The sequence below is a fragment of the Eucyclogobius newberryi genome, unplaced genomic scaffold (genome assembly GCF_026437365.1).
Source record: "Eucyclogobius newberryi isolate DKJ021-1_F unplaced genomic scaffold, fEucNew1.0.hap1 SCAF_9, whole genome shotgun sequence".
Lineage (NCBI taxonomy): Eukaryota > Metazoa > Chordata > Actinopteri > Gobiiformes > Gobiidae > Eucyclogobius > Eucyclogobius newberryi.
In genome coordinates this window covers 21,922,266-21,935,537 of record NW_027316532.1, presented here as the reverse complement: position 1 = coordinate 21,935,537, position 13,272 = coordinate 21,922,266, and the positions used below count along the sequence as shown (strand labels likewise).

General features: G+C 48.3%; 1 protein-coding gene across 1 annotated transcript in view; it reads left to right on the top strand.

Annotated features, from left to right (window-relative positions):
* Positions 1–13,272, top strand: part of hmcn1 (hemicentin 1) — a 117,801-nt gene that overhangs the window by 95,674 nt on the left and 8,855 nt on the right. Inside the window, exons 92-95 of the mRNA XM_072439080.1 lie at positions 3,425–3,595; positions 11,693–11,863; positions 12,623–12,769; positions 12,852–12,989. Of these exons, the coding sequence (XP_072295181.1) occupies positions 3,425–3,595; positions 11,693–11,863; positions 12,623–12,769; positions 12,852–12,989 (627 nt within the window). The remainder of the gene's footprint in view (positions 1–3,424; positions 3,596–11,692; positions 11,864–12,622; positions 12,770–12,851; positions 12,990–13,272) is intronic.

Sequence of the window (13,272 nt, the reverse complement as noted above, 5' to 3'; positions counted from 1 at the left end):
GAGGCTTATGATAGGGAAAGGGCCGGGTTGGCCTTGTGGTTTCGGAATAATGGGCGGGAGTTCAATCTGCGGAACGTTCTGGCGATCCAGTCACAGGGTTTGTGTCAGGCTGTGGTTGCTTACTTATGTAGCACAGGGCTGGGTAAACGTTTATAGAGGTGGGGGGTGTTGGAGACTGAGCCGAGGATGAGGAGCAAGAGGATGTTCTAACGCGCTTGGACTTCATGGGCCTAGAAACGCCAAAGTGATGGAAGAAGGACTTCTAAAGGATAAAACGATAAAGACGTCCCATGACCTCATGGGCTTTGTAAAACAACAAAGACGTCCCATGATCTCATGGGCTTTGTACTTCCAAAAGCACCGAACGTCAAAGAGGGCGAGGAAGGTGAAGAAGAGTCTCCCTGGAATAAGGCCGGTTGGTCTCTGACACAACAACTATTCTAGTCACAAAAACACATCATGACCTCATGGGCTTTGTAACGCCAAAGCAATGGGAGGAGTACTTTTACGATGGGCGCCACAGAAGAAGAAGGAGAGGAAGATGAAGAAGAGTCTCCCTGGAATAAAGCCGGTTGGTCTCTGAAACAACAACAACTATTCTACCAACCGCCATAAAACAACAACAACAACAACAACAACCTTGCTCAACACCCGGTCTGGAGAGACGGGAGATGGCGGAGGAGAGTGGATCGGGGATGGAAGACGTTCTGGACGGCGTGGAGGAGCAGCCTTTTCTGCCTGCACGTGCCCGGAAACGTAAAAAGTCCCTTAGCTCGTCCGAGGGTTCTGGGAATGAGCAGCAGGATGAGGCTGAAGCTGTTGATGTCCGGGGTGAGAGCGGAGACTGTGGGGTGGTCATGGGGCTTGCACGGGATGGTGCATCCTTTGGGGAGTGGAGTTCGGTGGCATTGTCGGGGAGCCTAGCTGTGGCTGTGGGAGTGATCGGGAGTGCGGGTGTCCTTGGAGATGGCTCGCTGCTGGTCGTGTGCGGGGACGCGGCTCAGCAACGGAAGGCGATTGGAACTAAACGTCTGGGTGGAAGGGACATTCTTGTGTCTGGTGCTGAGGGAGACATGGTCAGAGGAGTTGTCGTGGGTGTCCCTGCGGCGACGTCTGTGGATGAAGTTAAGGAGAATTTGACGGGAGTTACGGTGGTGGACGCTGGGCGTTTGGGGGTGACCCGGTTTGGGGTGGGATGTGACAGCTTGTCGGTGGTGGTGGCACTTGAGGGGAGGTGCCTGCCTGGTGGGGTGTTCACTGGGTGCATGTGCTGTGGCGTCGGGCCGTATGTTCCGCCGCCCCTGCGTTGCTTTGAGTGCCAGCGCTTTGGGCATATTGCAGCGGTCTGTAGAGGGAGGCAAAGGTGTGGTAAATGTGCAGGAGATCATGAGTGTGGGAGGTGTGACGTGGGTGCGGGGCTGGGGTGCTGTGGCTGTGGGGAGGAGCATGGCTCTGCCTGCGGGGGATGCGGGTTTGGCGGGGGAGCTGCTGAGGTGCAGAAGATGGGGGTCTCTCGGGGTGTGTCCTGTGCGGATGCAGTCGGGAAGGTTTCAAGTGGCGAGTTTGGAGTGGGTGCAGAGAGAGGAGCCAGCGCTGCTCCCAGCCAGGGCGAAATGAGAGAGGCCAGCGTGGCTCCCAAGAGGTGTGAGGGTTTCGGGAGTGGAGGTCCCAGGTGTGCGGGTTCCAGAGTTGATGAGAGTGCCCTGGTTGTGGATGGGGAGGATTTTGTGCTCTTTGTGGTGGATGTTGTGAGCTGTGCTGCTCAGACTCAAAGCAGAACTGAAAGGATCGGGATCGTTGCTGGAGCTGCAGGGAGATTCCTTGGAGCAGGGGAGCTTGATTGGGCAGATATGGAGAACAGGCTAAAGGCGCTGAATGCGAGTCGGAGTGGTGGGGGTCTGCTTGTGGGGAGTCGGAGTGATCGGAGTGACGAGATGGGGGTGGGGGTGGTCTCCTGTCCTCGCCCAATCTCGTAGACGCACGGCTACCAAGCGGCGACATCAGTGGAAATATTAAAGCCTATAGAATGAAGCCTGAAGAATAAAGCTGTACGGTGGAAGCACCGAACGTCAAAGAAGGAGAGGAAGATGAAGAAGAGTCTCCCTGGAATAAAGCCGGTCACAAAGACATATCATGACCTCATGGGCTTTGTAACACCAAAGCAATGGAAGGAGTACTTTTACGGACTACGACAGAGTCTGAGGACTACGAAACGTCTGAGGAATAAAGTCTGGCGGTAATGCAACACTCGGATGCCAACCGCCATAAAACAACAACAACAACAACAACAGAATATGTCACAAAAAATGACAGAATATGTCACAAAAGGATGTTGTTGTTGTTGTTGTTGTTATTGTTGTTTTATGGCGGTTGGCATCCGAGTGTCGCATTACCGCCAGACTTTATTCCCCAGACTTTGTCGTAGTCCTAAAAGTTGTTCTTCCAGTGCTTTGACCTCCAGTGCTTTGACAAAGCCCAAGAGGTCATGAGATGCCTATCATTGTATCCTATAGAAGTTCTTCCTCCCCTCAGACTTTGTCGTAGTCCTTAAAAAATCTTATTCCATTGCTTTGGAAGTACAAAGCCCATGAGGTCATGGGACGTCTTTGTTGTTTTACAACACCCAAATGAAGGAAACCCTCATATCCTTCCTGGACAGGGAGAGCATCAGACAGAAGATGCCATTCAACACAAAAGGACTGATCATTATAATACATTTAACAAGAAACTAAATATGTCCCAATAACACGAAGCTTCTCCATCTGACAGAACGTTTAAGTTAGCCTCGTTTAGTCTGTTAAGCTTTATTTTGGCCCAGTTTGATTAGTAAATTAGGGCAAATCATATTTATTTGAATTATAAAACGTGTTGTGTAATAAAAAGTGTATAAAAACACAATATGACACAACAATTAACTGACTAATCGTGACTAGTCGACTATTAAAATTAAATGTTTTTTGATCATTGTAAGTTCATTCTTAGCTTAACTATAAAACTATGGTGGCCCACAGGGTTCACCACAGCAATAATTGAAAGGCAAAACAAATTAACTGACAACCAACTGAAATATCTACAAAATATTACAACTAACTGACAGCACATCTAAGACTGTGGCATTATTAAAATCAAAATGTCAAAAAAGGACAAATATATACACTTTATTCATAAATATTTACTTTCTACAAGTTTTCAGTCACCTTATTTTAACCTTTATTTGGTTGATAATGTATTTAAAAAGGACAGTGTTAAGTAAAATAATACTTTAATAATAAAACTAGTACAATAATGATTCGACTAGTTCACTAATCACTACCAAAATAATGGTTCGTTGCGGCTCTAATTGAACATAGTTATTGAAATATGACAGTTCTATCTCTGTGTAATTGTGTCTGCATTAAACCTCTCTCTGACCGCGGGGCAACAGTCCACGGTAACTGGGGCTTGTGGAGCTCGTGGGGCAGCTGCAGCAAGACGTGCAACGGCGGTCAGACGCGGCGCTACAGGACGTGCGACAGTCCCAGAGCGGCCAGCGGGGGGCGAGCCTGCGCGGGGGCCGACTTGCAGATACACAAGTGCAACACAGCCAACTGCCCCGGTGAGTGCGTCGTATCGTCCACCGTATTTCAATATACGATGATAATGATGATAATGATAAGACCTCAAAGCACCACAGTATACGCTACACACTTGGGACAGAAGAAAGTCCCCTCTGACCTATTGTTCCCCCCTTTTTATGTGCTTTAATTAGTGCCACAGACATATTTTAGATGTAATTTACAAACTAAATTACCAGAGAATACTTGAAGTGTGGCATGTTGTAAATGTAAAACAGTGTATGTGAAACGTAAAACAAAATATGTTCAGAACCATCTTTTGTTTTTTTTTGTGTTTTTGTTTTGTTTTGTTTTGTATGAAATCTCAAGAAAAGGACAGATATTTATACGATTTGTTTCTTCTCTTCGCTCCTTTTCGATTGTGATGGTAATTTATGTTAACGTGAATAACACACAATTGAAATGAATAATAATAATGATAATAATAATAATTCACCACATCAAAATTGGGACTAAATCAGCATTAAACTCGAAACTAAACCTCGACTAGATCAGGACTAAACCAAGTCCACTTCCGGGCTAAAATAAGCTCAATTTAGAACCAAATCGATCTTTCCAACAGAAATGTGTTAAAACATGTCTGTAAACGTGTTAGTCGACGTTTAATTACAAGACAAATGTGAAATGTCTGTAAAATTAACCACTAAAGTACAGAGAAATCGCTTTATGCCCTTTTATGCCATTTTTTTTTTTACAATAAACAATGTACTTCAACATTGTAGAAAAAGCTTCAGTTGTAGTCATCTGGACTCAGTTTGAAAAAATAAACGTTTCGACTCTCATCCAAGTCATTGTCAATAAAAGAATTTATGTTGTTGTTGTTGTTGTTGTTTTATGGCGGTTGGCATCCGAGTGTTGCATTACCGCCAGACTTTATTCCTCAGACGTTTCGTAGTCCTCAGACTCTGTCGTAGTCCGTAAAAGTACTCCTCCCATCGCTTTGGCGTTACAAAGCCCATGAGGTCATGATGTGTTTTTGTGACTAGAATAGTTGTTGTGTCAGAGACCAACCGGCTTTATTCCAGGGAGACTCTTCTTCACCTTCCTCGCCCTCTTTGACGTTCGGTGCTTTGGAAGTACAAAGCCCATGAGATCATGGGACGTCTTTGTTGTTTTACAAAGCCCATGAGGTCATGGGACGTCTTTGTCGTTTTATCCTTTAGAAGTCCTTCTTCCATCACTTTGGCGTTTCTAGGCCCATGAAGTCCAAGCGCGTTAGAACATCCTCTTGCTCCTCATCCTCGGCTCAGTCTCCAACACCCCCCACCTCTATAAACGTTTACCCAGCCCTGTGCTACATAAGTAAGCAACCACAGCCTGACACAAACCCTGTGACTGGATCGCCAGAACGTTCCGCAGATTGAACTCCCGCCCATTATTCCGAAACCACAAGGCCAACCCGGCCCTTTCCCTATCATAAGCCTCACAGCAAATCAGCACATGCTCGACAGTCTCTGGCACCCGACAGTGACCACACAGACCGGTCGGATGTTTGCCTATCCTACTCAGTGACCAATTGAGTCCAGTATGGCCAATCCTCATGCGGGCGAAGGCCCTTTCCTCCCACGCGTTCCTGCCCATAGACCCGCAAGGACCCACACTACCCTGTATGTGATAGAGATGCCGTCCAGTAACACAGTGGCTCCAAAATTCCTGCCAAAGGCCGACCACATGACTCTTGATAACAGGCTTGATTTCAGATTTGCTTAACTCAACCGCCACATCAATTGATGGCCGCCGAAGGGAACGTTTAGCCAGTGCATCAGCCATTTCGTTACCATCCACCCCCACATGCGCAGGGACCCAAATGAAGGAAACCCTCACATCCTTCCTGGACAGGGAGAGCATCAGACAGAAGATGCCATTCAACACATCCTGTCTGCAATCCGATTTCCCAGATTTAATGCTTTGCAATGCAGAAAGGCTGTCAGAGGCCACCACAATGCCGCAACACTGCAAAGCAGATTCCGCCCATTCCAACGCCAACCGTATCGCTATAAGTTCCGACGTGAAAACAGAAAGGCGATCTGTCAACCTCTTCTTGACCGCTAGCCCCAGGTCAGGCACAAAATAAGCGGCGCCAGTACGCCCACTCTCAGGATCCCTAGACCCGTCGGTATAAATAAACACATCACCTGAGTGCTTATCGATGAGCGCTTGAACGGCAAACTGCGGTGCCCTCCCAGCGACTCCTCTAAGCTTGCCATGCAAGCTAACATCAACAGGAGCCGGGACAAACTTCCACGGAGCTATAGCAGACAAAGCCACCGACGGGCTCACACGCAGATCACCAACCCCCGCAAGCCGCGCCTTCGCATTTCCTACCTGGCTGAAAATCATACCGCCAGCCTCACTCTGCCCCCCATCAACCCTGAGAAAGTCCCTCACCGGGTGAGAGCTCGTATGACCTTGCACATTCACCCAGTAAGCCAACAGAAGTTCTAGCCTCCGGAGCCGTAACGGCAATTCCCCCAACTCAACCTGCAGCGCCGAGACAGGGGAGGTCCTAAAAGCCCTACAGCAGATGCGCAAGGCCTGGGCTTGCTCCACATCAAGCTTCTTTAAGTTAGTCTCAGCCGCAGACATGTAGGCTATACAGCCATAATCAATAGCCGCCCTCATGACGGCCCGATAAATACCCAGGAGCGACCTTCTGCTGGCCCCCCAGTCCTGGCCGGATAGACAACGAAGCAAGTTATTCACCCTTTTGCATTTACCACTGACCTCATCAATGTGCCGACGCCAACTAAGCCTCTCGTCAAAGGTGACCCCCAAGAACCTCACCTCCCTGACCTGTTCGAGCACCTGCCCATGCAGTCGAAGGGAGACGTCCCTATGTCCATTGAAGAAACAGATCACTTGAGACTTCCGTACGGACAGTTTAAACCCCCACTTCAGGGTCCACTGCTCCACCTGCTGTATTGCCCTTTGCAGTTTCGCCTCGTAAAACCGGAGATTCCTCCCTCTCACCCATAGAGCGCCATCGTCAGCATAAAGGCTCCTCCCAACAGACCCATCCACGTCGTCAAAGATGTCCTTAATCATAACATTGAACAAGATAGGGCTACACACACTCCCCTGCGGGATCCCATTCTCCACCCCATAGACCCCAGAGTAAGCAGCGCCCACTCTGGTTTGGATACGCCGGCCAGACAGAAAGCTCCGGACCCAGTTAAACAGTTTACCCTTCACACCACACTTCCGCAGCTTAATGAGGAGCCCATCCTTCCAAACCATATCGTACGCCTTCTCCACATCAAAGAGCACCGCAATAACCTTTTCTTTCTGAGCCCTGGCCAGCTGGATATCAGATTCCAAACACAACACGGAATCCATGGTGTTCCTGCCCCTACGGAAACCACTCTGGTGCGCGGGAAGCAAACCCTGACTCTCCAAGAAGTAATCCAACCGCTCGGTAACCATGCGCTCCATCGTTTTCCCGAGCTGCGACGTCAAGGCAATCGGCCTATAACTTGAAGGGTCAGACGCTGGCCTACCCGGCTTCAGAACCGGCACCACCGTAGACTGTTTCCACGCAGATGGAACACAACCTGAATCCCAAACACGGTTGAAAAGACCCAGGACTAGCCCAAGCGTGTCATCAGTCAAATGAGAGAGCATGTCATAGCACACCTCATCTTTACCCGGGGCTGTCTGTTTCGCCTTAGAAAGTGCTCTCCTTAGCTCAAACAAACTAAACGGAAGGTCAAGGTCATCTTGAGTCGAAGGCTGGTGCCCAATCAGCTCAGAATTCTGGGCCAAAGTACTCTCCCTGTAGTGCCTTTCCGCAGGTGAGAGATTGTCAGAGCTGTGCACCGACACAAAGGTGCTGTCCAACAGTTCAGCTTTGTCAACGTCGCTGACTGCTTCAACACCATTCAGTATTAGGACCGGGGTCCCACGACGGCGCTCAACCCCACGCATCCGCTTAATCATCCCCCAAACATCCCCGAGACGCGTTTCTCTCCCAATTTTGGAACAATACCGCCTCCAATAGGCACTCTTGGCCGTTCTCACAGTTTTCCGCACAACAGCGCGGGCCCTCTTGTAGTCAATGAGGGCACCCTCAGTGTGGGCAACCCTTAGCCGGCGAAACGCCGCATTTCTCGCCCTAACAGCATGACCACATGCTTCAGTCCACCACGGCACCCGCTTCCTATGTCCACTACCACCACTCTTAGGAATCGTGCCTACCGCTGACTGCGTGATGAGCGAGACAATTGCACTATTGAGATCATCCACCTGAGTCAATCCTCCTTCCTGCAGAACCCTAGAACCATCATCAGCTTTCCTCAGGAAAGCCCCCCAGTTCGCCCTTGCCAACTGCCACCTCTGGATCCTCGTCCCCCTGACCACACAGCTCCCAAAGCCAATCACGGTGCGGACTAGATAGTGATCGCTACCAAAAGAAAGATTACCAAGAACCTCCCAACTACAAACACCAGCTAACTCCTTGGACACAAGTGTAAGATCTATTGCACTTTCCGCACCGGTCCCCATATCATAGCGGGTCCCACCCCCATCATTCAGACAAACCAACTCCCTTTGATTGATAAAACCCTCTACCACCTGCCCACACCTATCGGTACCACTACCGCCCCACAAAGCGCTATGCGCATTAAAATCCCCACACCACACGGCCTTTCCCCGAACATCCTTACCGATACTATGTAAGGACTCTAACGTTAACTCACCACACGGATTATAAAGGTTAACCACAGTAACAGCTTCACCACCCAGCCAGACCCTCACCGCCAGGGCCTCCGGCGCTTTACTCACACTGACAACAACGTAATTTAGGTCATCTCGGACAAACACAGCCACACCTCCGCCTCTACCCTGCTCCCTATCATTCCTAACACACACATACCCTTGTATCCCAAAACCCCACCTAGGTCGTAACCAAGTCTCCTGCACGCACATAACGTGAGGCTTGTTCAACAAGGTAGAGACAAAATGCTTAAATTCCTGGCCATTAGCACGAAGACTACGCGCATTCCATTGCAAGACAACCACCGCCATTATGAGCCCCCGGAACCTGACGGCGCATCGGGAGCCCCCCCACTCCCACTGCCAGAATGGGGCAGGGCGCCCTCCCGCAGCGCATCCTCTATCTCCGTCCACTCGGGGCCCCCAGCTCCAAAGTACTTCCCTGCAGCCTTAGCGATGATCTTAGTCTTTTCGGATCTCTTCTTGGTTTGCCCAGTACAGTTAATCACTTCCACTATAAAGAGGAAGAAATCTTTCCTCTTCACAACCAGTACATCCTCCGCACCCACAGGGCCTCTGCCCGTGGAAGCCACACTCACGGGCATCCCAGTGGGGACCTCCCCCTGGCTGCGGGCAACGCTGCCCCCTCCCCTGTCGCCTAGGACACCAGCAGCACTGGCAGCCCCCACTGCATCCACCGTCACCTGACTACCAGACACCTTCTTGACCGCATCCGCGTAGGATATGCCTTGAGAGGCTCTAACTTTTTGCACCTCCGCAGCCCTCTTGCTGAACACGCATCCCCCGTAGGCAGAGCTATGCTCTCCCCCACAGTTACAGCACTTGAGTTTTGCTCCGTCGTCACACTTCCCATACTCGTGGTCTCCTGCACATTTACCACACTTCTGCTTCCCTCTACAGACCGCTGCAATATGCCCAAAGCGCTGGCACTTGAAGCAACGCAGGGGCGGCAGAACATATGGGCGTACGCCATAGCGCATGTACCCAACGCACACCACACGAGGCAGGATCCCACCTTCAAATCTAATCATTATCGACAGGCTGTCACACCTTACCCCATCCCGGGTCATCTTCAACCGCCTAGCATCCACCACCTTAGCTCCAGTCAAATTCTCCTTTATGTCATCTACAGATGTCGTCGTAGGGACGCCTACTATAACTCCCCTGACCGTGCCTCTTACAGCATCAGACACAAGAATGTCCTTCCCACCCAGACACTTAGCTTCAATCGCCTTCCTTTGCTGAGCCACGTCCTTGCACACGACCAGCAGCGAGCCATCCCTAAGGACACTCGCATGCTTGACCACTCCCACAGCTACAGTCAGGCTCCTTGTCAACGCCATCGGATCCCACCCCTTAAAGGACGCATTATCCTGCGCGAGCTTTATGAACACCTTACACTCTGAACTCACATCCCCGACATCTGCAACCCCCCCGCCCTGCTCCTCACTGAGAGAGCCCTCCATAGACGAGCAAGAAGACGCCCTACGCTGCACAGGATCAGTGGCTCCAGGGGAGTCCTCCCCGCTGTTCATATCGTCACCGACCAGGTCACGCTTCCTCTTCTTCTTCCCCGTCATACGGACCGAGGCGTTCCTCTATGTTGCCGTAATATCCAAACTGTTGTCGTTGTAGTTTTTTATGGCAGTTGGCATCCAAGTGCACGAGGTATTGTTCGTTGTTGTGTTGTTGTTGTTGTTGTTGTTGTATAGAGTTGGGGTGTGTTCATCGAGAACTCCGATATTAATACTGTTCTGTGGTAAGACCCGCCCATTGGGAGGAGCCTTCCTGAAGTAGAAAGAGTTGTTTGTTTCAACAGAAACTCCCCCCTTGTATCTACCGAGCTAGCCTATTCAGAATTTTAATGGGCTATTAGAATCCTCTTTGTCTTTGTGAGACCCTGGCTCAACCACCCTGAGTACCTGATTAGCATCCGAATGTCCTTGTCCTGGTCCTCTACCTTTCCAGGGGTTCAGTAACCCATTATAAATAACAGGAAGATTAAACCTTAGCCCTCCATTTCTGTTTAAAGAAGGTCTTTCTTTTTTAACAAAAATTGCTTCCTTGACTCCTCTTTCAAACCATCTTTTCTCCCTGCTTAAAACCTTCACCTCACCGTCTTCAAACGAGTGATTAGAGGCTTCAAGATGGAGATGCACGGCGCTCTGTGGTCCTGAACTTGTATTTCTTCTGTGCTGATAAAGCCTCTTGTGTAGAGGCTGTTTCGTCTCACCTATGTAACGTTCTTTACAACTTTCTTCACTGCATTGGATCGAATAAACTACATTGCTCTGTTTTTGAGTCGGCAACTTGTCCTTTGGGTGAACCAGTTTTTGTCTTAAAGTGTTTCCTGGTTTAAAATAAACAGGGACTTCGTGTTGTCTAAAAATAAGTCAATAAGTTCAACATTCCTTTGAACAAAAAGAATGCAGGTGAGGTCGAGCTAGACATTAGGACTGAGACAGACAAATTAGCGACCAGCAAAAACAATTGGATTAAGAACCTATCAGATCGTGTTCTGACACAGGCAGAAAAGGAGGTGCTCTCTAAAGGGCTCAACTTTTCTGTCACCTCGAAACACATCCCTACAGAGGACTACATCACAGCCACTGAAACTGCAATTAGAAACAACAAAATGACTGAATCGGAGGCTGCAGACCTGAGGTTACGTGTCACAGCGACCCTGAAGAGTGCCAAACCACCGCCTTCAAATATCACAGCTGAAGAGAGTAAAGCACTTTCAGCACTAGAAAAAGATCATAGTATCAACATCCTCCCAGCAGACAAGGGACGTTGCACTGTGATTCTCAACGCAGCTGATTACGAAGCCAAAGTCCACACCCTCCTCGAGGACACGACCACATACGAGCGCTTGAAAAGAGATCCGACCAGTGGCTACAAGAAGAAAGTGATAGACTGTTTACAAAGGCTGGAAAAAGAGGAAGCGATAGACATAGATTCTAATAGCCCATTAAGATTCTGAATAGGCTAGCTCGGTAGATACAAAGGGGGAGTTTCTGTTGAAACAAACAACTCTTTCTACTTCAGGAAGGCTCCTCCCAATGGGCGGGTCTTACCACAGAACAGTATTAATATCGGAGTTCTCGATCTAAATTCTGTTATTGACAATGACTCTTGGATGAGAGTCGAAACGTCTATTTTTTCTAACTGAGTCCAGATGACTACAACTGAAGCTTTTTCTACAATGGAACACGCCTGGACAAATGAGGGATTACACCGACGTACTTCAACATTGCGCATCTTCAAAACATCATTTACCTGTAACTTCTACTCGTTGTATGCCGCCCCTGAGCCTCAAACCTGACCTTGCCGTGTGCGTTCTGCAGTGGCCGGAAACTGGGGGGCGTGGCAGCCGTGGGGCGGGTGCTCCGTGTCGTGCGGCGGCGGCGAGAGGACGAGGGAGCGGCTCTGTAACGACCCCGCCCCCTCTCACAGCGGGCGCCCGTGTCCCGGAGACTCCTCCCAGCTGTCGCGGTGCAACGCTCAAGCCTGCCCCGGTGAGACGTGTCTGTGGGAAGCTTTTCAAGGATATCTGTGAACTGAAATCAAATTATAATATTATGAAGGTCGTGAGATTAAACTGTCACAATAATTTACGATCATTGATCAAAAATACCAAAATTTTTCATTTACCGTATTTTCCGGAGTATAAGTCGCTCCGGAGTATAAGTCGCACCAGCCAAAAAATGCATTTAATCTTGAAATGCAATTTAAAATAATAACAGATTAGAGAACATGGTGAATAGGTGTACGTATGCTAACGCTAACACCTTCAGCTACATGACGCACAGACAGAACTGTGGTAAGTGTTTGGTATGTTAACGTAACATATTAACAGTTATTCAGATAACTATAGCATAAAGAACATGCTAACAAGTTTACCAAAGCATCAGTTTTACCCCAAATCACTAGATTCTTCTTCTGCGTCGCTTAGAGCCTAGAGCGCCCTCTTGTGGTTGTCAATGTGAACATAACTAATAATATCACATAAGTCGCACCCCGGCCAAAACTATGAAAAAAGGTGCGACTTATTGTCCGGAAAATACGGTACTTTTATTCACTATGACTATGAAATCAAACTTAAGCGAGAAAACATAAAATAACTGTACATTTTTGGAGTAAAGGTTGAATTGAAACGTCTAAAACTCCCACAATTGTTATGTTTAAGTTCTTATGATCAAACTGTGACCTGAATAATCACAATTAGCGACAAATGTGCGTCTGCTAACACAGATTTTATTTAAACTCGTTGATAGGTGGGCCCCAAAAGGCTCGTGGCAGCGTCATAGGAAACATCAACGATATAGAATTTGGCATCGCGATACTCAACGCCTCCATCTCTGATCATGGAACCGGAGGCAAAGTGATCGACGCCACGATTTCCAACATACCGCGGACGTTAGGTGAGTCACAATACGCTCGAAACGATATCGTACGGCTCCAGTGTCGGCGATCATTTTGAGCTGATGTCGTGTTAAACCGAAGGCCCTGCCATGCGGAAGCTTGTGTCCATACTCAACCCGATCTACTGGACCGCCGCCGATGAGGTCGGAGAAGCGGTGAACGGCTACTCGCTGACCGGAGGCGTCTTCAGGCGAGAGACGCAAGTGGAATTTGCTACAGGTAAAAACAATAAAAATAAAAACAGAGCAAACTGACTTAAACACTTGCTACAGGTTAAAAAAACAAACAAAAAAATTGCAAATTTACTTAAAAACTTGCTACAGGTTTAAAAAAAGGAAAAATTAAAAAAACAGAACAAATTGACTTAAAAACTTGCTACAGGTTTAAAAAAAGTAAAAATTAAAAAAACAGAACAAATTGACTTAAAAACATGTTACAGGTTTAAAAAAATTTTTTTTTTCAAAAACAGAGCAAACTGACTGAAAAACTAAAACTAGAGCAA